The 24,577-nt window shown below is 41.5% G+C and overlaps 1 protein-coding gene and 1 long non-coding RNA gene across 5 annotated transcripts in view; one reads left to right on the forward strand and one right to left on the reverse strand.

Annotated features, from left to right (window-relative positions):
• Positions 1 to 24,577, reverse strand: part of LOC148885189 (uncharacterized) — a 169,803-nt gene that overhangs the window by 8,613 nt on the left and 136,613 nt on the right. The gene's annotated exons all lie outside the window — the stretch shown is intronic.
• usp7 (ubiquitin specific peptidase 7 (herpes virus-associated)) lies at positions 2,005 to 24,304 on the forward strand. 4 transcript variants are annotated; one of them, XM_089018167.1, is made up of 32 exons: positions 2,005 to 2,372; positions 2,483 to 2,971; positions 5,804 to 5,917; positions 6,010 to 6,208; positions 6,318 to 6,456; positions 7,803 to 7,891; positions 8,006 to 8,114; positions 8,264 to 8,394; positions 9,518 to 9,572; positions 9,679 to 9,759; positions 9,891 to 9,981; positions 10,239 to 10,321; positions 11,222 to 11,331; positions 11,426 to 11,582; positions 11,776 to 11,920; positions 12,002 to 12,132; positions 13,683 to 13,817; positions 14,063 to 14,164; positions 14,259 to 14,364; positions 15,219 to 15,311; positions 15,390 to 15,457; positions 15,569 to 15,669; positions 16,579 to 16,732; positions 16,815 to 16,882; positions 17,169 to 17,277; positions 17,419 to 17,496; positions 18,162 to 18,262; positions 18,392 to 18,491; positions 19,830 to 19,949; positions 20,015 to 20,086; positions 21,087 to 21,177; positions 22,562 to 24,304. In XM_089018167.1, the coding sequence occupies exons 1-32, from the start codon at positions 2,369 to 2,371 to the stop codon at positions 22,666 to 22,668; spliced, it is 3,732 nt and encodes a 1,243-aa protein (XP_088874293.1). In that variant the 5' UTR covers positions 2,005 to 2,368; the 3' UTR covers positions 22,669 to 24,304. The 4 variants fall into 4 exon arrangements, with proteins under 4 accessions (XP_088874293.1, XP_088874294.1, XP_088874295.1 ...); XM_089018168.1 differs by having other exon boundaries at positions 17,175 to 17,277; XM_089018169.1 differs by having other exon boundaries at positions 2,006 to 2,372; positions 5,804 to 5,908.

The following is a 24,577-nucleotide window of genomic DNA, read 5'->3' on the forward strand; positions in this document are numbered from 1 at the left end:
TAAACAATGTTAATTTATTAACTATTAGTATTCTAAATATAAATATGTTGGAAACGTTGCATGTGTTTTCACGAGCATTCAATGAAAAGCACAATACTTTTATTTGAGTTGTTTTTGGCCTGAAATGCAATGCATGGTGGAAATCATTAATCATGTTATTTTTGCACGATAAATATGTAAACGTACGAAAAAAATACATTTCAAGTTATAAACTTTGCAACCTTTCCACTAAAATGTTGTTTTTAATGCGTAGGGTATTTATTTGTATCAACCACGTTTTTAATATACCATTGATGTCTGTATATACGCATAAAACAAACAACAAAACGAGTGATTTTCTGAGCAATACATGGCACAACGAGGTGGATGGGGCAATACGAGTGTGACGTCACACTCAGGTACACGACACGTTTCGTTTTTGAGTTACCCTTCTTGACAAGTTCAAAACAAACAAGATCCGCCTCACGAAGATGGCATGGCACGGCAAGAACGATGGCACGAAGGGTATGCTCATTTCTCATCGTAGTTTAGGGTGTCAGATGTATTTTTTATGTGGAGGATGAACAGCGGTTTTGTTGCCCACTCAACCGGGATACATTGAAAAGAATAAGCGGTAAAGTTAATAGAAAGTGTCCTTTTTATGCACTCTTTCTCAGCATTCATAAAGTTAGCAAGGCTGCTTCAGATTTTAGATTACAAACAAAAGTTGTATATCCCGATGGCAAATTTAATGTTAATTGATTGGCAGATAATACTGTATGTTCCATTGGGTCTATAAATAGTGTTAATAAGCAGTTACGTGTAGCGAGAGCAGCGCAAATTAAAGAGATTATTGGAGTCGTTGTAGAATTTGTGAGTCCCCTAGTACTTTTTATCAAATTGATTTATAAAAGTACGTAGCAGTAATAATTTCGAGTCGATACGAACGTTGAACTTAAATGCAAATTGTCCTCACTATCCTCGTATCATTTTCTCTCAAACTGACGACTTGCCATTTTGTGAATATTCCCAATGTTCTCGTATAAATAGCATATAAAAACACGGACCACGATTGTTAGAGTAACATCACAGACATAAAGGGTTATTACCAATACAAATTTCTCGTGTGGTGCTCGCCAAAGCTGACAAAGATGAGCACAAGCTAACGTGATGACATTTGCTCGGACGTTTGTTGCTTGACCTTTTAAAGTTAAATAAGTTCATGTATGTGCGACCACCGCTTGTCAGAAAACCATTCGATTTTGCGTGAGTATTGTGTGTTTTGATTGTAACTACCCGAATTGGCTGTCACATACACACACCAACAAAGGCCGCACTAAAAAAGGCCACGTAATTTTGAGTGACGTTCAATAACGAAATGCATAATAATTAGTACTATGGGGGGCGGACTAAAAGACAAACACACGAACACTAATAAATCCCCGAACCAATGAATCAATATCGAGCACATTAACAAAGTAAATAATTCGTCTCTAGGGGACTGATGCTTTAGATGAACATCGTGTTTTGTAAGTATTTTAGTTTAGTTTGCAATTTGGGTAATTTATATTTACGTTAACTAAAAAGTTAATTTTAACTGTTAAATTAATGCAGTGATTTTCTTTCAAGTAACCATTAGAGGGAGCCCGCGTGTCACGAATGGTACCCGTACAATACTTGCGTATTTATTTCAAAAATATTTATTCCATTTCTTCCATTATTCCCATCATTGCAGTTTTTCCATTATGTTAATTTTGTATTTAATAGAGACACACATCTCGAAAATAGTTTTTTTTTTCGTTTCAACTGCCCACAACGAAATGAAAACATGTGATTATTTTACATGGTTGTTAATGGGGGTATTTAATAACTTTTTTTTACTTTGTCGTGCTTATATATTTTTCCTCAAAAGATGGCACGCATTTGATGAGTATTTCGCATGCCGGTTAGAGGTGGAAGTGAACCTTTGCAGGGCTTGGCCACTGTTTAGATCCCCTTGCGGATGTGACATTTCAGAGAAGATCGCGGCCGCCATTTTGACTTCACACATTGAGCTTCGTACAAACGAACGGGAGGAGCGTGTCGAAGGCCAACGCCGCTCAAGTCTCAACGCTTGCATGATCAGGCACATTCCTCTTGGGGAACGGCACTTGTTTGACGGGAATGCGACGGCTTGCAGCTTTTTGTCAGTAGGGACGCTTTGCTGGAGAAATTGTTTGGATCGGGGCCGCGGCAACTCTCGTCTCCGCCAACTTGCAAATTAACGCCAGTCCAGGCTATTTCGATTTGCAACCTGGTTTGAATGGATAGCTTTCTCCTCCGCTCTTCCCCAGACGAGGGACATACGGAGGAGCACACGGACTGGGGATATCGCAGGCAAAGTTATTGAATGTGTGGCTACCGCCAGAGCTTTTGTTTTCATTGTTGTATCTTTAGCGTCTATTGGCTACCTTGTGTCAGGTAGCTAAGCTAGCTGTAAACCGGCTATTTTTCCCCCCACCAGGTGCGGGTCGTGTTTTTGCTCCACGCTTCCCGGTGGAAAGCCGGAATAATTTAGCTCCTTTCAGCGGGCCTCCCTCATCGGAGCCCCGAGCCGTACTGCCAGCCGCCGCCGCCAGCCAGCTACTCGCACCCACTAAAGGCGCCGAAATTGGGCGAATAGCGAGCAAATACGTCCGCGTTTCTCTACCCGCTCCCCCGCCGACCTCCCTTCCTTACTCCCCGGCGCTGACAGCGGACAAGGCCGAGGTAGTAACAGAACAGGCCCGGCCGCAGAGGCTCGAGCGGTCCACCCCATCTCCGCATCTTACCACACCTAAGCAGCAGTCCAGAAACCGGTTCGCGGACGACGTCGACGGCAGCCGAGAGAGCAGGGATCCCCGCATCGCAACGACAAAAGCTGCCAAAATGAACCACCACCACCACACGCAGCAGCAGCAGCAGAAAGCCGACGAACAGCAGCTCAGTGAACCAGAGGATATGGAAATGGAAGGTTAGTGATTGCACTTGGAAGCGTTTGTCACACAATAGACGTCGTGCAATTTCGTGCAAGAAATTGCACCCATGCGATTGGGGGGGGGTGTTGAACTTAACCGTAAACACGAGGGCCCGGAGTGAACCGGCTGCGTTTGAGCTGATTGCGCGTCCGTTGCAGCATACTTGCAAGGAGTTGACCTCGTTTTCCCTTCTAAGCTCGTTTAGTTTGTGCGTGCCCGAATAATCGTTATGTTTGGGAATGCCACCGAATATCACCCGATCAAATGTGTTAAAATGATTCTAAAACAATCATTCTCGTGCCGAGGAAGAATACGACCGGTTCGTTTTCCTGCTGGGACTGATCCGGGAGACTGATGCGAAATTTAAGTGTTTGTAAACACTGGGGTTGTTGGTGTCGTAATTAACGTGTAAATTACTGGATAAGATATTTACCCGGTGCTGCGGGTGGGATGTTGACATCTTCTGACACCTGCGTTTTTTTTTTGTCGAGAGCTCGCTAATTATTTTCTACGTGACCGTTGCATGAAAAATTACAATCGTAAAGCTGTTCAACGACACCTTATTGTACCAGACTCTTGCTGGTGATGTTTGGTGACGTGAGTTCTCAAGCGAGGGCCTGTGGGGTAGAAACTCTGTTTGAGGCCCTCCAAAACGTGCAAACAAATATAATTGCAATGTTTCCAATATGCAACGTCGTCATCGTCTTCTGATGAAGACCTCGATTGTTAAGTGGTAAATCGTACGAATGTCGCGAGCATATGGTAGCTAAATTCAAAGCTATGCAATTAACCTCAAGGCCCATTTGGATTTGTTCAAATGATTAGCAAGTTAGCTTCACGCGCTAACTAGTGGAGGGGGTGTGTGTGGCGTTCTAAAATGGTGGCCTGTGTTTTGCAAGCTTCTTCTTGAGGAACGAAGCCCCGTTTAAAACTTTTAATTTAGCACCTTGCATGTTTTCCCCCGTCTATATGTCCTGTAGTTTGGGACGATTTTGTCGTCTGTATTTCGCAGACTGTTACTCGGTGCTTGTCACAGCAGCTAATGGTGGCCTTTAATAGCCCGAACGGTGGCTAAGTGTTTGCTAAAGAGCTAAGTGGCTAACGCAGATGCGTCAGTCCGGTTTTGCTAAATTGTCAATGGCATAAATTGTAGCGTAAGTGCGATCGGTATAAGAAGTATTTCGAAAGACTAGTTGTACATCTCTCCTAATGGTATAAAATAGTACTTTGGTGGATGTGTGTATCCTAACTGTTGCCGCCGCAGTCAGGCCAAGCCCGCACTGGGGCAGCGCGGGGGATTTGCTGCTTCATTGTATGGCAGACCAAACGGCATGGAGCTCGCCATTTTTAATCATCTCTGTTTTTATGTTAGATCACTCTGTACTCCGGAAAAAAAATCTCCCCGTAGCGTTGCATCAATATCCGTAACTCGTTAGCCCGCACACTATTTGAGATGTGTGTGTTTTACCCCCTTATATGATTATTTTGGATCGAGGACAATACTGCGAGCCCTCAGCATCACTGCGTCATTTATCTCTATTGATTTGGGTTACTGGTTTAACGCACTGCCAAGCTTTCTACACTAACACGCAATCATACTCGTTCTAATAGTCACTTAAACTTACTGAATAATATTCAGACTTTTTAAATGTTGTTTTTGAGGCTTTTTGTGTGAAGCAGGTGTCCCCAAAGCCTATTCTTTTACCGTGTTAATGGTCAAAAAAAATTGTGTAAGGTAAAAGACAGAAACAAGCTCACTTGTTTATATCCACTTTAGTGACAAAAAGAAGACTAATGTCTTTTGTTCAGGTTTGAAGGGAGCAGACAAACTCAGATGCATATTAATAGTTTTAATGGCAGACAGGAAAACAATTTTAGTCTCCTAACAACCTTGTTCGTCAAGTTTTCTTCGGTCGGATGTATTCCAAATTCTGGCATGCTTGAGTTTTCTTAGAGGAATATATTGTTTTGTAGCTGTGGTGGTTATATGATTTGTATGAGATTCATCTTAGCTTCTTAGCACCTCTGGAGTTGTCCGAGTTGCCTTAGGCTATTGGGTGGTCGGTGACTCGTCCCTCTGTTTTTATCCTAGTCCGACAACACCTTTTCGGATAAGCCAATTTAGCTTTAGTGACGGTCTGTGAATGTGCCGATTCACATGACCTATTGAGGAAACCCTCCCAAGGAAGGTCTTTGTCTTATTTTTCTGAACCCAAATTGTAAACAAATGCATTCTCCGGTAAAATTGGCTTCCTGGTTATGAATCCAATGTGCACACCTAGAGTATTTTTTTGTTCTTTTAAATCCCTTAACTTGTTTTTGCCCTTGATTTAATCTGTTAAGAGGCATGGTTTGATCGTTGTTTGTGACAGTGATATAAAAATATTGAGAGATTTGTTTTGAAATTACACCCCCAAAAATACAATAATTGTATGTTCAGCGTACTGCGTTTTTTTTTTTTTTTTTCATTCATAGAGCAAAAAGGCATCTTTTCTGTGTATCCTTCATCAATTATATGTTGAGAAGCTGGGATAAAAAGTTAATAGGAGCCAATTAACTTCAGAGGTGACTAATTTACTCAAGTCTGCAAGCAGTTGATCAGATGTGCTCTGCTTCAACCTCTCTTCAAAAGAAAACAAGAGCTCAATACAGGTGACAGCCATAATAATAATAAATTTAATTTCTAAGCGTCTTTCAAAACTTTCAAGGACACTTTAGTCACGGGATAATAACTTTTTTTCAACGAGTATTGAAGTCATAACTTTTTAGAACCACGTCAAATCATCATTCTGAATTATGGCAATCGTTTTTTGTCCTTTTGTGTCCAGCTGGTGACACTGACGACCCTCCAAGAATTCCTGCCAACCCCGTTATCAACGGTAACATGGCCGTGGCAGACGGACACAACAACACAGAAGAAAACATGGAGGACGGTGAGGAGGGTGTGCATTGCCGCAAAAATTTAGACGTTATTCTTTTCACTGCCTTTGCGGTTCAAGATGGAGACTTCATATATTCCTTTCATCCACCCCAGACACCAGTTGGCGGTCAGAAGCAACCTTTAAGTTTGTGGTGGAGCGCTTCAGTCGCCTGAGCGAGTCAGTTCTCAGCCCGTCCTGCTTTGTGCGCAACCTCCCATGGAAGATCATGGTGATGCCACGCTTCTACGCAGACAGGCCGCACCAGAAGAGCGTGGGCTTCTTCTTGCAGTGTAATGCAGAATCAGACTCCACGTAAGTTGTCCAGAAGAGACATTATCGTCCTTAATCCGCACATTGTCCTAAAATGTGTGAAGAAAGCATTTTGATAATAACAATTGTCATCAAATTGTGTTATCATCAGGTCATGGTCATGCCATGCGCAGGCGATGCTAAAAATCATCAACTACAAAGATGATGAAAAGTCGTTCAGTCGCAGGATTGGTCACCCGTTCTTCCACAAAGAGAACGATTGGGGCTTTTCCAACTTCATGTCCTGGAGTGTAAGTATCTGTACATACAGAGATCCTAAATCGACATTTTAATTTTTTTTATTGCTTTGCCTTTAACGTACCTGCCAACTACTCCGGTTTTGCCGTAATGACTACAGTTTTCATGATCCCATTCCGGGTTATGATTTATTAATGAAAATGGCGGTTTCCAATAAAAACAATAAGTCAAAAATAGTCAAAATAGTAAATACCCAATGTTCATTCAAAACCCGAAATCGCTAAGGATCATATCTAAATTTTAGAACAGGCGATCGGCACAGTGCCAGCTGTTAGCTTCCTTTAGATGAATTGCGCGTTACACGTCATCCCAGGAATCGAGAGTCAAGAGTTGGCAGTAAAATACTTCTGTTTTGTTTTCTTAAAATAGTAACAAACATGATATTTTCATGATTGACAAGTTGAAATATAGGTATTTTTTTTCACAAGTATATCTTTGACATTGATCAACATTTGGACGGTGTTTTTAGCCTCATTTTAAGTAGATGTACTGTTAAAAAGCGTTTTTGGCTATATACAGTAAAGTCTCGTTATATCGATATCGGTTATATCGATAGTACCGCTTATTACGATACTATTTCTATGCACGCAAGGAGAAAATTACATGCGCGCAGGGTCGGATATATCGATAGTCCCGGTTATATCGATATTTTTCGGACTCCCGAGAATATCGATATAACAAGACTTTACTGTATCTGTAAAGAGTAACAAGAATCAGATAATAAACACAGTGCCTATTGCACTTTTTCTTTGGCTTTTGCATGACACTTTAAATAAATGAATGAATAAATGACTAAATACATAAATGCAGGAATACATGAATACATACATGAATAAATAAATACATAAATACAATAACAGTAATAATAATACATTTCATTTTAAGCTCCTTTCAAAGCTTTCAAGGACACTTTACAGTCACGGACAAGCGCGGTACGATAATAAATAAAATACAATCACAAATAGAATACAATAAATAAAATACAATTATGAATAGAAACAAGAGAACACAGAAAATGCGATTTTAAATAGTTGGGTTTTGAGATGGGATTTGAAGGTGGGAAGAGAATCGATGTTACCAATGTTTGGGGGCAGAGCAGCTGAAAGCTCTATTCCCCCATCGTGCTGAGACTGGCCGGGGGGCCACAGAGGTGGAGGGAGGAAGAGGATCTGAGGGAACAAGAAGGAATAGAAATTTGAAGAAGGTCAGATAGGTATGGGGGGGTGGCAAGGTTATGGATAGCTTTAAATGTGTAAAGAAGAATTTTAAAGTTGATTCTATATATTTATATAACCTTGGCGCTCGTGATATGAACCGAATGCCTCGCATTGTTTTGCAGGATGTCACCGACCCAGAGAGGGGCTTTATTGATGACGACAAAGTCACATTTGAGGTGTACGTCCAAGCAGATGCGCCGCACGGAGTGGCGTATGTAGCTTTTTAATACTCTTTTGAGTCATGGTTGTCTGCACCGTTACGCCTGTGAAGGCTTGTTGCGATCGGTCAGTAAAATGTTTTTTTGTTGTTGTTGTATTTAACTAGCTGGGATTCAAAGAAACACACAGGTTATGTTGGACTCAAAAACCAAGGAGCAACCTGCTACATGAACAGTCTACTCCAGACACTCTTCTTTACCAATCAACTACGCCGGGTGAGATATTTACGTTAAATGCGCAAACACGTTTTGAATTCTAAGCATTTTTGCCTCTGCAAAAAAGTTTTTTTTTAATCTCAAACTAGCCACCACAGGGAGGGCAAAAAAAGTGTCATTCTAATATATGTCAATCCAAATCGTTGCAGGCCGTGTACATGATGCCGACAGAGGGGGACGATTCATCCAAGAGTGTTCCTCTGGCGTTGCAGAGGGTTTTCTATGAGCTGCAACACAGCGACAAGCCTGTTGGCACCAAGAAACTCACAAAGTCTTTCGGGTAACTTGGTGGATGGAATCTTTTTCCTTTTTTTAGCTAATTATTTAGCATTTAGATTAGATTTAGATTGTATTTTCGAATTATAAATCACCGTTTTACAATTTTTAAAGTCATGCTCCAATGAATGTTTTTTTTTTTTTTTTTTCAATCCGTTTTAAATGACAACTGACGTCTCTGGACAAGTTGTGTCCATAATTTGTAAAATGGCTTCAAATGACTTCCACTGAGCGTATTTTAAAAAGATTCCACCGCATATAGCTATATTTTACCTTTTAAGACTCGCGCTGAATATTCCGGAAGTCTTGTTTTTGAGTTGGTGACGAGTCCGTACGTGATGTCACTGAAGGAACGCCCCTGCCCAAAAAAAAGGACACATTGTATCAGTCCTTCCATCACGTCAATGCATTTTGCTGTGCTTGTTTGGTCTGAAAACGTCAACGTTGCACCTAAAAAGAGCCAGAAGCGGGCGAACAAGCTCCATTTTAGGAATTTATCAGCTTGTGGAAACGGGCTGATTAATTCCTCACACGGAGCTTGGTCGCCATTTTCTGCCTCTTTTCTGGGACACTACATGGCTCAAAGATGATGGCTCAAAGTGATACGGAAGGACTTCTTTAATCGATTGAAAACATGTATGCTTTCCTCTTCAGAACTATTTGAATCGTATTCATAACTGGATGTGTAACAAGAAAGCATATTCTCTGAATTTGAAGCCATTGTTTTGATTCTCCAGCAATGCAAGACGTCTTGGCGTGACGTCACGAACTGGGGGCGGGACCTTCTGAAAATGCCCAATTCGCAGCTCAATTTTTTTGCAGATTTTGGACACTTTGTCATTTTTATTGGTGTTTTGCATTTGACTAAAAATATCATACTGCATGTTTTGGGTATTTTAGATGCTATAAAACGTTTTTCTGATGTCGGTTAGGAAACAAAAAAGTGATGTCAGTTGTCCTTTAAGATATCTAGTTAAATCGGGACCCATCCATTTTGGAATTTGCCCCCCTTTTCAGACTTTTAATTTCCCGGATGCCTTTTTCTTGGAGTGTGAACGGACCGAGTGGTGCCTCAAACCGTAGAAAATTCTGTAGCTATCCTAAAATATCCAATTTTTTTCTTGCAGATGGGAAACTCTCGATAGTTTCATGCAACATGATGTTCAAGAACTCTGCAGGGTGGTGAGTTGTCGCAAAACACCCGTGTTAAAAACCGTCATCTATGTACGTTTGCTATTGCTTCACACAAAACAACAACAAAAAAATCCGGGTTCACTTATTATTTCAGCTCCTTGACAACGTGGAGAACAAAATGAAAGGCACGTGTGTCGAGGGAACCATCCCGAAACTCTTCAGGGGAAAGATGGTGGTATGTTTTCTCTCCGCATCATTTCCTTTGACGCTTGTCATGTCTGAAGTTTTGAAGTCATCGTTCAGCAATTTTAGCAGTCGGCACGAGATGACTGATTTTGATAAGTGTGTTTTTGCATGTCTCTTCAGTCATACATCCAGTGCAAGCATGTGGACTACCGATCAGAGCGAATAGAGGATTACTATGACATCCAGCTTAGTATAAAAGGAAAGAACGACAGTGAGTATGAGCAGAACAACCCTTGTGTTTTTTTTAAACCAGAAGAAGTGTTTCGGTCATGATTTTCCAAGATTTCTGTGCTTCTTTTATTCCTATTTGTTATTCCTCCATGAAATCGTGACTCAGTTGAGTCGTCTGTATGTACTTCATGATCAGCCTGTGTTGATTAAAAAAATGGATGTCTAAAGCTTTTATATTTTATTGCATCATGAATGGTTCGATATTTCATCGGACAAATACTTTTTCCTTTTCTCCAGTTTTTGAGTCATTTAAGGATTACGTTGCAACGGAACAGTTGGATGGAGACAACAAATATGATGCCGGAGAGCATGGCCTGCAGGTAAGGTTTCATTGTCGCTTGATTACGGTCATTACTTGCCAAAGATGCCCCTTTGCAAATATTTTTTTAATGTATGAATATATTCTTTACATTTTTTGTTGATGTACAGTGATAACTCAGCTTACGAACTTAATTGGTTCCCAGAAAGTGTGTGTAAGGTGAAAAGTGTGTCTTCCAAACATTAATTTCCAATAGGAAACCATTAAAAATGAATAATCCGTTTCCAGGTCCCCATAAAACATAATTTTCTACTAAATAAGCCTTAAAATTGCACACAATGTGCCTTATTTTATGTATAATAAATGTGCAAATGTGTGTGTTTTGTAATTAAAGAAATAAACTGTACTGTATAATAGTCATTTTATTTACCTTTGTGATGGTAGTTGATGTAGTTGCCTCTTGATGATATCCGAGTGAAGTTGCCGTGCGAAAATACCTTTACTCACACTGTACCCTGCTAGATGTTTTTCGTTAATCCAAACCAAAAGACGTTTTCAACCTCTTATTGCCCGAGCCTATTGCTTAGACAACGCATAAACACCCTTAGCCACACGTATCAAAGGTCGACTTAGCATACTGGTACTGGGACGCTAAGTCACACAAACGCACACCTCGTTCGTGTTTCTCGATGAGCTCCTTCTTCTGCTCGACTGTAATTTTCTTTTGTGTCCTCTTCGGCTGAACTCTAGCCTGTGGGTGGGGTCTTTTTCTGTCCCAAAAAAGCAAAAGTATCCACTCTATAACAAACCACGTCTGCACTAAGTGCAGAGACCCCATCCATTTTAGAATTTGGCCCCCCTTCGCCCCCTTTTTTTCATTTCCCAAATGCATCCCTGAGTGTATCACCCAGTCAAAATTCAAGATGCAATGTTCTTACCAGGTTGCTTGTTTGATCTATAGGAAGCTGAAAAGGGAGTGAAGTTTCTCACGTTCCCACCAATCCTCCATTTGCAATTGATGAGGTTCATGTATGACCCACAGACTGACCAAAACATCAAGATTAATGACAGGTACGGTAGTTAGACCTTTTAAACTGCTTATTTTTTTTCTTTAACGTTTTTAAAAATTATTTCTAAAAGCTACATCTCCACCTGTCTTCCACAGGTTCGAGTTTCCGGATCAGTTACCTCTGGATGAGTTCCTTCAGAAGCCAGACTCCAAGGACCCGGCCAACTATATTCTGCACGCCGTGCTGGTGCACAGCGGGGACAACCATGGCGGTCACTACGTCGTCTATCTTAACCCAAAAGGAGACGGCAAAGTGAGTATCAAGGAACCAATAGTGAGGATATTTTTTATATACATTTCACTACAAATTCTGTGCTTTTGTATTTGTTTGTGGATTGTTTGTGAAATGATGTTATCTTGTCAGCTATGTTATTTGATGAGGAATCTCCACCGGTTGTCTCAAGTGCTCTGTTCTGCTCCGCCTTTTATTTTTGGCTCTTCCGCAGTGGTGCAAGTTTGATGACGACGTGGTATCGCGCTGCACCAAGAAGGAGGCCATTGAGCACAATTACGGCGGACACGATGACGACCTCTCTGTTCGCCACTGTACCAACGCGTACATGTTGGTCTACATACGCGAGTCCAAGCTGAGTACGTAACACGGGATTTGGGGAATGTAGATGTCTCCCACGGTTATTTTGGAAGAGCAACTCTTTTTCCTTTTCATCACAGGTGAGGTGCTCCTCCCCATGACTGACGTGGACATACCTCAGCAGCTGGTGGAGCGTCTGCAGGAGGAGAAGAGGGTGGAGGCGCAGAAGAGGAAGGAGCGTCAGGAGGCTCACTTATACATGCAAGTTCAGGTACGTTCCAGTGATGGATGTTTTTTTTTTTTTTTTTTTTCTTCTTTTTGTTGCAAAAATATAATGGTGTCGTGGGGATTGACCAAATCCATCATTTAAAGGGGAGGTCAAATCAAAGGTTTTTTTTACAATAGGTAATCTGTGTCCCTAATGTCAAATCATGGCATCCTGATTAACATTTATGCAATATAAATTAACCATCAAAGCCTCCCTATTTGTATCCATTTTGAGAGGTTTGCCTCGTCAGATCAAATGTTATTTCATGCTGAGTATATTTGCTCATATGCCGCTTTGATTTGGAAACTAAATTGTGGTATAAAAAGGGTTTCAACACCTTTACATGTAAGGTATTTCTCGATGCTAGCTAGCGTATTGTTGCTAATGTTGGTGTGGCAACATGTATGTTTTGGTGTCGGGTCGCTAACTCAAAACCGTGGCGTCATTACAGCTGAGCCTCTTGGAACGTGGATTTGAAAAGGTTGTTTACTTGGAATATGATTGCATGAAAGCGTATCAGTATTTATTTTTCTTTTATCATGGTAGTTATACAGGTAACATCCAAGTTACGACCGGGTTCCGTTCCGACAAAACGGTCGTAAGTCGAAATCCATTCAAAATGGCCGACGTGTTGTTTACATGACAGGATAGTATACAATGTCAGTCTGTTGTTTTTAAGCAACATTTTCTACTGAATACTATTATATACCAAACTGTTTACAGTTCATTTATGCATTTTATAACTTTTAGTGTCGTTTTTATCATTTTATATTTCATATTATCCATTTTTATTACTGTATAACTGTACCTGTAATGTATACAAAACTGTTTACTGTACAGTTCATTTATAAATATTATACTTACCCTGCTCTCCCTGCTAACGGCCAAAAGTGGTCACCCGACACACACGCTCGAACTCAGGTAGACGCCGAAGGAAAAAAAGAAATGGACCACAGGAGGTGTTGCCAAGATGGTATCTGCACTGTATAACTACTGTATTGAGTGTAGTCACGCATTGCTGGCCAAATGTGTGACATGCTGGCTGGCCAAAATAGTAGTACGGGTTGCCGGCTGCTTGCTCGATGCCAGGCGTAGAATTTAAAAAAAAAAGGGTCGTAAGTACGGGTGGTCGTAACTCGCGCCGGTCGGATGTTACCTGTATATGTATTGTGGAGATGTTTTAAAGTGTAAGAAATAAAGAGAAACAATGGCATGATTTTGTTGGGTGGTCAACAGTCAGTCATGGCCTTAAAATAAAACAACAAGCCTTCATTTTTTTGGGTTCTGTTAGACTCTTAAATGTGAGCAATTCAGAATGTTGGTTGATATCAAAAATATCTGCCGTCCGTGCGACCAGTCAATAAAAGCGACAGTACAAAAACAACTTTTTATCTCGCTATATCGTAACTTTGCTTTACAAGAAGAACTGCATTTTGTATCTGTCTAGTATATGCCGTTGTCGTTTTTTTTTGTCTCACGTTTGGTGATTCAAAAGTGCAAGCGCATTTAGAAAGAGACATGACGCAGTTAAATCTACCCCCGCCCCCCCACAGATGGTGACAGAAGACCAGTTCTGCGGTCATCAAGGAAACGACATGTATGATGAGGAGAAGGTCAAGTACACCGTCTTCAAAGTCCTGAAGAGCTCCACGCTGCAAGAATTTGTCCAGAACCTCTCCCAGACCATGGTGAGCGAACTATCACGCCAAACTGTCTTCGTTCAACACAGTGGAAGGAAGACACGGCGCCGTCAAGACGCCCGAACGATACAAGGCAGCAGTTTAGCCGTACAAAGACGCCATTGTTTAGTCAGCGGTTTCATCTGTTTACAATGACACCTGCTGTTGCATCAGCACTATTTTTTATTTTTATTTTTTTCAACAATTGCACTGTGAACGTAAACTTGATTTTATTTCTTATTTTTTGCTTGCAGGGTTTTCCACAGGAGCAAATGAGGCTGTGGCCCATGCAAGCCCGTAGCAACGGTACTAAACGGCCCGCTATGCTCGACTACGAGGCCGACTGCAACAAGTCTGTGAGTGATTGACAAGGGGCCTGTCTCTTTTACTTATTGATTAAGGGCTTATTTACTTATTCATACCCCCACCCCTTCACCCCCTCCCCCCCAGATGATTGGCTTGAGTGATAACGAGAATCCATGGACAATATTTCTGGAGACTGTGGATCCCGAACTGGCAGCCAGCGGTGCTACACTACCCAAGTTTGACAAAGATCGTAAGTACCCGAAATGCAGTACTTATCCGACTCGGGTCGCACGCTTTCAAGATTATCGAGTTTGATTCGGTAACAACTGTTTAACTCATTCACTGCCAGATGATGTGTGAAAATGCGTCCACTCCAGTGCCAGGGTTTTTGTCATTTTTCACTCAAATTGCAGAATATTGAGTTTTAGGCCAACATTAATCTTCAATACAGCGTTAGAAATGTTAGACTCTCTTCTTCATCAGAAAAAAAAGTTAATTCCTAAGTTATATGGGTCTGGAGTTATCTGAGCTTGAAATGGGGCAGATGTACAAAATAATATACAATACAAATTGATTAATATAGCGTTTTAACAACAGCTGAATCTGGAACAATACACTAACATGGAAAAAAGGAAAATGCTGCCCGCTTGTGGAAGGGAAAAACATTGCCAGAGTTCTGGCCACTGCTTTATCGGCACCTGCCAGCAAGAAAAAACAAAGCCCGAATTAATTTGGGAATGGCAGTGAATCATAATGTTTCATTTATAAGCGGCTTTTAAAACTCAAGGTCACTTTAGTCACAGGATAAATTTATCTTTGGGTGAGCAGCGGCAGCCACATGCGCCAGCGTTTACTCAACGACGGATTAACTCAAATAGATAGAAAGCGAGTCAGCTAGCTAGCGAGATCGGGAACCGTATAGCTAATAGCTAGTCAGCTATATACATATTTTACTAATATATCACTTAAATTTGCATATACTCTCAATGAATAGCTTGGCAGAGGGCTGCAGTGATTGGGCGTCAGTCATGAATGGGTTAATTCGGAATGCAAATGTACCTTGCGAATTTCTCACCTATTATTATTTTTTTCCAATCTTTTCAGGTGACGTCATGTTATTTTTGAAGATGTATGACCCGAAAACAAGAAGCTTAAATTATTGTGGACATATCTACACGTCTATATCCTGCAAAATAAGTCAGTAGCTGCTTCATGGAGTCATGGTCTATAAAAGGCTGCGATTTATTTATTTCTTCCCTCCCCGCGTGTTACCAGGAGACCTGCTACCAGTCATGTGCGAGCGAGCAGGCTTTCAGCAGGAAACCAGCCTTATCCTCTATGAGGTGATCTATTTGTGGGACTCGTACTTGTTGGCACCTTCCCACGCTTTGTCACTTTTTTCTCACCCTCCAAAGCGGCCGGCACGTGTCCTGTAATGCTTTTGTTCTTTACAGGAAGTTAAGCCCAATCTAACTGAGCGGATTCAGGACTACGATGTCTGTCTGGACAAGGCCCTGGATGAACTCATGGATGGGGACATCATTGTCTTCCAGAAGTAAGCGGCGTTTGATTTTATTTTTTTATTTTTTGGGTGGAGGGTTTCCCACCAAACGCAACTGAGTAGAGGTAAGATATTTAGCAAATTTAAATTATTAAGATATTCTGGAAATTCGGGCTCGAAATGTCAATCATTGCGTGGGCGGGGCTTCTCACTTTTCACAGTCGGCGGTTAAAGCCACGTGATTGGTCAAGAAAGCAGTGAGAGTAGGTGGTTTAAACATTAAAGAGACAGGCAGACGACAGAGAGAGAGTGGCAAAATGGATATAGGATAGTGAAATTTGGACTTGTTTCAACTTTGATAGTTCAAAGGCAGAGTGTAGACTGCAAGGTTAAAAATCCCATCAATCAGGGTCCACAAATAACCCGCACAAGCCATCTGTACACTTGATGCAAACGACTATCAACCCAGCTAAACAGAACGCAATTGATGAGGAACAAGGTAAAATTATCGCAGAGAAAGCACCTACAAGGGTTCATTCCTCAAGATGGTGAAAGAAGAAGGCTACGTTCCTCATCAAGTGTTTCATGCTGAGGAAACCGGCCGCTCCATTCCATCAAGCCCTCGACCATCACTAAGGTAAATAAAACGACTTTATTTTACAGTACAGTTTATTTCTTTAATTATAATACCATAGCACATTTATTATATATAAAATAAGGTATATTTTGTATAGTTTTAAGGCTTAGAAAATTAGAAAGTAGTGTTTTATGTAATGTTTTATCGGGACCTGGGAACGGATTATTCTCATTTTAATGGTTTCCTATGCGAAAATAATTTTTGCGATACACACTCTGTCTAGGAACCAAATAAGTTCGTAAGCCAAGCCATTTTTTTTGGTGTCTGATCTTACCTCTCCAACCAAGCCCACCAACCCTGCTGTCCTTTTCTTTCCACCAACGTAGGGACGACCCCGAGAACGACAGCAGCGAGCTCCCAACGGCCAAGGAATATTTCCGCGACCTCTACTACCGAGTGGATGTTATCTTTTGCGACAAGACCATTCACAACGATCCGGGATTTTTGGTCACGCTCTCCAACCGCATGAACTATTGTCAGGTAGAGCGTCGGCACCGACTGGCGTGGTGGCGGTGAGGCCGAATCACAAAAGTGATCCATTTTTTGTGTGTGTGTGTGTCAGGTGGCAAAGACGGTAGCCCAAAGGTTGAATACGGATCCCATGCTGCTGCAGTTCTTTAAGTCGCAGGGGTAGGAGGCTCGTCTCTCTCGCACCATCCTAAGAGGCCTTGCATGTGCTGTCATTGACACGGTTTACTTGGATGACATGCCGTAGAAATGTTGCATAACCTGTCCCCCCCCACCTTATTTTATTGTTTCCCCCCCACCCCCCTCTCCCTCTTCCTGGCACCTCTTCTCGTTGCACCTTTTTACCCCCTCCTCTCGCCCTCACCCCTTTACATTGCTTCCGCCTACTTTCCACCCGCTCCCCCTTTTCTTTCATCCTCCCCCCCCTGCCTGGTGGTGTGGTGGCCAGGTACAGGGACGGTCCAGGGAATCCTCTCAGACACAACTATGAGGGAACGCTGCGGGACCTGCTGCAATTTTTTAAACCCCGGCAGCCTAAGAAACTCTACTATCAGCAGGTGATTATTTTGCTGCTTTGGTAGTCCAATTTTCATCACCCCCCCCCCCCCCCCAATTGTTAGTTATTTTTAGAACAAAATGTATTGAATTGACAAAATGTAAAACTTCACATGTTCTGTTTTTTTTCCGCTCGCACACAGTTGAAAATGAAGATCACCGACTTTGAGAACAGGCGGAGTTTTAAATCCATATGGCTCAACAACCAGTTCAGAGAGGAGGTAGGTACACACACACACACACACACACACACACACACACACACACACACACACACACACACACACACACACACACACACACACATTCCTGTTTGAACATCTTTGTGAGGTCCAGGTAACTCCAGATAAGGAGTGAGAAGCATTTCAAATGAAAAACTTGTGAGGACCAACTAAAACGTTCTCACTTGTCAAAAAATGTCCTCACCAAGTATGCTACGAAATCATAGTGGTCCTCACACATATAGCCATACAAACTTTCACACTACACATTCCTGTTTGAACGTCTTTGTGAGGTCTGGGTAACTCCAGGTAAGGAGTGATCAGCCTTTAGAATAAAAAAAAAACTTGTGATGACTCGTCAAAAATGTCCTCAATACATATGGTATAAAATCATAATGGTCCTCACAACAATAGCCATACAACACACCCACTCCTGTTTGAATATCTTTGTGAAGTCCAGGTAACTCCAGATAAGTAGTAAGAAGCCCTTAGAACGAAAAACTTGTGAGGACCGACCAAAAAAGTCTTCACTTGTCAAAAATGTCCTCACTACTTAAGGTATAAAATCATACTGGTCCTCACAATAATCACCGTACACACACACACACACACAAACACCCCCTCCTGATGTGTTGACGTGTATACCCCTTACCTGCTCTCTGCAGGAGATCACCCTCTACCCTGACAAACACGGTTGCGTGCGCGACCTGTTGGATGAATGTAAAAAGGCCGTGGAGCTCTCAGAAAAGGGTTCCGAGAAGCTCAGGTATCTTGCCCTCAATAGTGTGGTTTTGTTGGGGGGGTGGGGTTTGGACCCTGTTTTGTATGATGAGATGTATGAAAAGATATATATATATATATAATCCCACCTTCATCTATTCTCATTCTCTTACAGGCTGTTAGAGATAGTTAGCTATAAAATCATCGGGGTTCACCAGGAAGATGAGCTACTAGAATGTTTATCTCCGGCTGCCAGTCGCACCTTCAGAATAGAGGTAATCTATATGCGCCTGTGTTATGTGATAGTGATGGGTAGATGAGGCTTCCTGTATCGTTTCGACACAGTGACACACTGTGTTGACACTGTGTTGCTGAATACTGACACCTGGTGTCTCACACTGATCTGTCAACACACACAGTCCTGAAAATAAATAAATACATATATAAATAAAAAACTAAGCATTTCGTAGTACTTTTTTTTTTAAACCATTTAACGGCATAAACCAATAATGACGCGGAACCCTGTACGGCACAGGTGTCAAAGTCAAGGCCCGCGGGCCAAATCCGGCCCTCCACATCATTTTTTTTCGGCCCGCGAAAGCAAATCAAACTTGTTAAATTCCATGATGATTGCTAAAATCTGAGCCTAAATTTCATATTTTTGGATTTTAACCACAATAAAAGTCATTATTCTTGACTTCAGATTTGAAAACGAGTTATTCATTAATTTGCTGTGTGCTCTATATGTAATATTTGAAGGGATTTAAACATTCTAATGGCGTCCCCAAATTCATAACGGCCCTCGAGAGGAAACCATAACTACAATGTGGCCCGCGGCAAAAAATGACTTTGACACCCCTGCTGTACGGGTTTGCGTTCAAACATTTAACCTGGGCCGATTTACTCTTTTTTTTTTTTTTAAATCATATGTTAAGCGACCAGTTCATTCCGACTATATTTGAACGTGTACTTAAATATTAAATATGACCCAAACTTGATTTCCGTGCTGAAAAAGCAACACCTCCCCGTCAACAAGTCCCCGTTCGACTGGTAACTAACGAGATCACTTTGTTTACGTTATGAGAACGCCTAATTATGTCCTGCGACGTCATTATTAGGTAACGGACAACAGAATCCAGAAAGGGGCGGGCGACTGTTGCCCTTTTTTTACCGAACATTTAATACCATATGAACCTCCGAAAGTTGTAGTAACTATTCTATGGTGAGTACAGGTAACATCTGACTTGTGACCGAGTTCCGTTCCAACCAAACGGTCGTAAGTCCAAACGGTCGTAAGTCGAAATCCATTCAAAATGTTGGATAGAGACTCGCAGGCTCTTAAAATGTTAAAAATAGGGTCTGGAGGTCGTGGTTGTAAGTACGGACGGTCGTAAGTCGAGTCGGTCGCAAGTCAGATGTTACCTGTATTTCGGTATATTTCTTTCAACACAATGACGACGTAATCCCCAAAAGGTTAACAATGATGTCATATGCGCCGGTTCCCATAGCAACAGTGGTTCCTGTATTGGTCACGTGACTTTCTTAAAGCGGTAGACGCACCGACACGGGGTTTCTCTCAAGTTCCAATTTTCTGGTGGTTTTTGGTCATCCAGGAGATTCCCGTGGACCAGGTGGACCTGGACAAGGACAACGAGCTGCTCATCCCCGTCGCTCATTTCCACAAGGAAGTCTTTGGCACGTTTGGGATTCCATTCTTGCTCAAAATCCGACAGGTTTGTTCGTCAACGTTAGTTTGCCTTGCGCGCGTGGCACGTTTCTCAATCTCCTCTCCGGATAGGGTGAGTCTTTTCGGGAGGTGATGAGGAGGATCCAAACCATGTTGGAGATCCAGGAGAAAGAATTTGAGAAGGTACATCTCGCTCGGGACTAGCGTAATTTCCAAACTATAGAGCGAACCTGATTATAAGCCTCACCCAGTGCATTTTGTACATACATAAACCGCACTTGTTTATAAGCAGTGTCTGAAACTCATGACAAAAGGTTAGCGGACACCAGGGCAGACAACTTTGAAAAGTTGCCTGCCCAGCCATAAAGTTGCCTGCCCTGGAGAATCAAAACAATGGCTTCAGATTCGGGGAATATGCTTTCTTGTATTCAAATAGTTCTGAAGAGGAAAGCATACATGTTTGCAATCGATTAAAGAATTTATTTCGTGCCATTTTGAGGCAACATTGGGGAGAAACGACCACCAGAAAAGAGGCACAAAATGGCGACCTCCTGTGGCCACCTCCGTTTCCACAGGCTGATAAATTCCTTATATGGCGCTTGGACGCCCTCTTCTGGTGGCTTTTGGGTGCAACAAGAGGTCCCCAGACTAAACAAGTGCAGCAAAATACATTGACGTGATGGAAGGACCGCTACAATGTGTCTTTTTTTTTTTACGGTCAGGGGCGGTCCTTTAGTGACGTCACGGACTCGTCACCAACTCAAAAACAAAAGACTTCCTGAATATTCAGCGTGAGTCTTAAAACGTAAAATATAGCTTTAATATGCGGTGGAATCTTTGTAAAATATGCTCAGTAGAAGTCATTTGAAGCCATTTTACAAAGTATGGACGCAACTTGTCCGGAGACGTCGGTTGTCCTTTAAGGATTGAGAATCAGAATATATAACAGAACAACACTTTGAAGCTTTATTTATGGTAAATATCCCTTGTTGATGATTTTGCTCCAGTTGTTGTTTGTCCATACACTGTTCGGCATGTTGCACAATGCAATGTTTGCGTTGTGTCATCTGCTACAAGCCACGTAAACTCCTCTTTCCACGATTTACGGTACTCGACTATCTTCTCCAGTATGCATTTCGGGCCATTCTGTGTGACGCACTTGTCGTGTCGTCCTTGCTTGCAGTTCAAGTTTGCTATTGTCATGATGGGCAGACATCAGTACATCACTGAAGACAAATATGAGGTCAACCTGAAGGACTTTGAGCCACAGCCAGGTATTTTCTCAACTTGTGTCGACGCGCTTTGAGCATTAGGGCCACTGAAGAAAAAAAAAAAATAAGGTTGGCAAGATTATGACTTTTTCCTCAGCATTCTTACTTTATAGTCAGAATTCTCACTTTAAATTGAGAATTCAGAGAAAAAAGTCACAATTCTGAGAATAAAGTCAGAATTCTGAGAATGAAGTCAGAATTTTCATTTAAGTCAAAATTCTGAGAATAAAGTCAGAATTTTCATTTAAGTCAAAATTCTGAGAATAAAGTCGGAATTCTGAGAATAAAGTCAGAAATTTCACTTAAATCAGAATTCTCATTTAAGTCAAAGTTCTGAGAATAAAGTCAGAATTTTCACTTTAAAGTCAGAATTCTGAGAATGAAGTCAGAATTCTCACTTAAATCAGAATTCTCATTTAAGTTAAAATTCTGAGAATAAAGTCAGAATTTTCACTTAAGTCAGAATTCTCATTTAAGTCAAAATTCTGAGAATAAAGTCGGAATTTTCACTTTAAAGTCAGAATTCTGAGAATGAAGTCAGAATTCTCACTTAAATCAGAATTCTCATTTAAGTTAATGAAGTCAGAATTCTCAGAATAAATCAGAATTCTCATTTAAGTTAAAATTCTGAGAATAAAGTCAGAATTTTCACTTAAGTCAGAATTCTCATTTAAGTCAAAATTCTGAGAATAAAGTCGGAATTCTTAGAATAAAGTCAGAATTTTCACTTTAAAGTCAGAATTCTCAGAATAAAGTCAGAATTCTCACTTAAGTCAGAATTCTCATTTAAGTCAAAATTCTGAGAATAAAGTCGGAATTCTTAGAATAAAGTCAGAATTTTCACTTTAAAGTCAGAATTCTCAGAATAAAGTCAGAATTGAAGTGAGAATTCTGACTATATTCTCAGAATTCTCACCTTAAAGTCAGAATTCTGAGAATAAAGTGAAAATTCGGAAAATAAAGTCAGAGTTCTCACTTTAAAGCCCGAATTCTGAGAATAAAGTGAGCCACTTTAGTCAGAATTCTGACTTTATTCTCAGAATTCTTACTTTAAAGTGAGAATTCTAACTTTTTGTTCTCATAATTCTGACTTTAAAGCGATAATTCTGACTATTCTAAGAATTCTGACATTATTCTCACAATTCTGACTTTAAAGTGACTTTAATGTCAGAATTTTGACTTTATTCTCAGAATTCTGAGAATAAAATGAAAATCTTGCCACGCTTATTATTATTATTTTTTTTCCTGCGTTTCCCTCATCCTCTTCCGTACTTTCTTAACAACAACACTATTTCCGGAAACTGTTTTTCGGTCAAACATAAAATGTATCCCTGGCAAAATATGTGCTAGCTAACGCGCGACGTGTGTCCTTTCTGCCGCATCGCAGGAAACATGTCACACCCGCGCCCTTGGCTGGGCTTGGATCATTTCAACAAAGCTCCAAAGAGAGGTCGCTATACCTACCTGGAGAAAGCAATCAAAATACACAACTAAAGCAAGCCCCGCCCCCCCTTGTCCGTCCTTCCTCTTTATCCTCCTCTTCCTCCCCCCTCCTCCGCCGCCGCCTATTTCACACCATAACTGACTGTAACCAACTTCACGCGTGTGAAAGTGTGCGCTTGATTTGCGCGTTTGCGTGTGAGAATGTGGGCACTGGTACGGCGGGCGGCGTGGCGTGCTCATCACTTTTCAGCCCCCCTCACGTGGACACAAGCGAGCTCTGCACTGGCTCTAGATTGCCCATTTTGCTGCAGCTGATGGATTCTACTTCAACTCAACAAACTGCAATTGATAATTTTTTTTGTTTTTTAACTTTTTTTTTCACAGTGTTTTTTTTTCTCGCCACTCCCTTACTTACCTTTTACTCCCAAGCATTTTTTGTCACTCCCTTACCTTTTTTCCCCCCAGCGTTTTTTTCGTCACTCCCTTACTTACCTTTTTCCCCCAGCGTTTTTTTCGTCACCCCCTCACTTACCCTTTTCCCCCCTCAGTGTTTTTTTGTCACTCCCTTACTTACCTTTTCCCCCCCAGCGTTTTTTTCATCACTCCCTTATTTACCCTTTTTTTCCCCAGCATTTTTTTCACTCCCTTACCTTTTTTCTCCCAGCGTTTTTTTCGTCACTCCCTTACTTACCCTTTCCCCCCCAGTGTTTGTTTTGTAACTCCCTTACCCCTTTTTCCCCCAGCATTTTTTGTCACTCCCTTACTTACCCTAGTTTCCCCCCAGTGTTTTTTTTCCGTCACCCCCTCACTTACCCTTTTCCCCCCCAGCGTTTTTTTGTCACTCCCTTATTTACCCTTTTTTTCCCCCAGCATTTTTTTTTCACTCCCTTACCTTTTTTCTCCCAGCGTTTTTTTTCGTCACTCCCTTACTTACCCTTTCCCCCCCAGTGTTTGTTTTGTAACTCCCTTACCCCTTTTTCCCCCAGCATTTTTTGTCACTCCCTTACTTACCCGAGTTTCCCCCCAGTGTTTTTTTTCGTCACCCCCTCACTTACCCTTTCCCCCCCCAGCGTTTTTTTGTCACTCCCTTATTTACCCTTTTTTCCCCCAGCATTTTTTTTTCACTCCCTTACCTTTTTTCTCCCAGCGTTTTTTTTCCGTCACTCCCTTACTTACCCTTCCCCCCCAGTGTTTGTTTTGTAACTCCCTTACCCCTTTTTCCCCCAGCATTTTTTGTCACTCCCTTACTTACCCTAGTTTCCCCCCAGTGTTTTTTTTCCGTCACCCCCTCACTTACCCTTTCCCCCCCCAGCGTTTTTTTGTCACTCCCTTATTTACCCTTTTTTTCCCCCAGCATTTTTTTTTCACTCCCTTACCTTTTTTCTCCCAGCGTTTTTTTTCCGTCACTCCCTTACTTACCCTTCCCCCCCAGTGTTGGTTTTGTAACTCCCTTACCCCTTTTTCCCCCAGCATTTTTGTCACTCCCTTACTTAACCTAGTTTCCCCCCAGTGTTTTTTTTCGTCACCCCCTCACTTACCCTTTTCCCCCCCAAGCGTTTTTTTTCCGTCACTCCCTTACTTACCTTTTTTTTCCCCCAGAATTTTTTTCATCACTCCCTTACTTACCTTTTTTTCTCCCCAGCATTTTTTATGTCACTCCCTTGTTTCCCCCCAGCGTTTTTTTCATCACTCCCTTACTTACCTTTTTTTCCCCCAGAATTTTTTTCATCACTCCCTTACTTACCTTTTTTCTCCCCAGCATTTTTTATGTCACTCCCTTACTTGTTTCCCCCCCCCCCCCCAGCGTTTTTTTTCGTCACTCCCTTACTTACCTTTTTTTCCCCCAGAATTTTTTTCATCACTCCCTTACTTCCCTTTTTTTTCTCTTCAGCTTCTCTTAACTGTTTACTGCCTGCGGTGTTGCCAGAAAGTGACAGGATTTATTTGGATTTTATGTGGG

Source organism: Hippocampus bargibanti, linkage group LG17, assembly GCF_051943395.1.
Source record: "Hippocampus bargibanti isolate YZ-2025 linkage group LG17, ASM5194339v1, whole genome shotgun sequence".
NCBI classification, from domain to species: Eukaryota; Metazoa; Chordata; class Actinopteri; order Syngnathiformes; family Syngnathidae; genus Hippocampus; species Hippocampus bargibanti.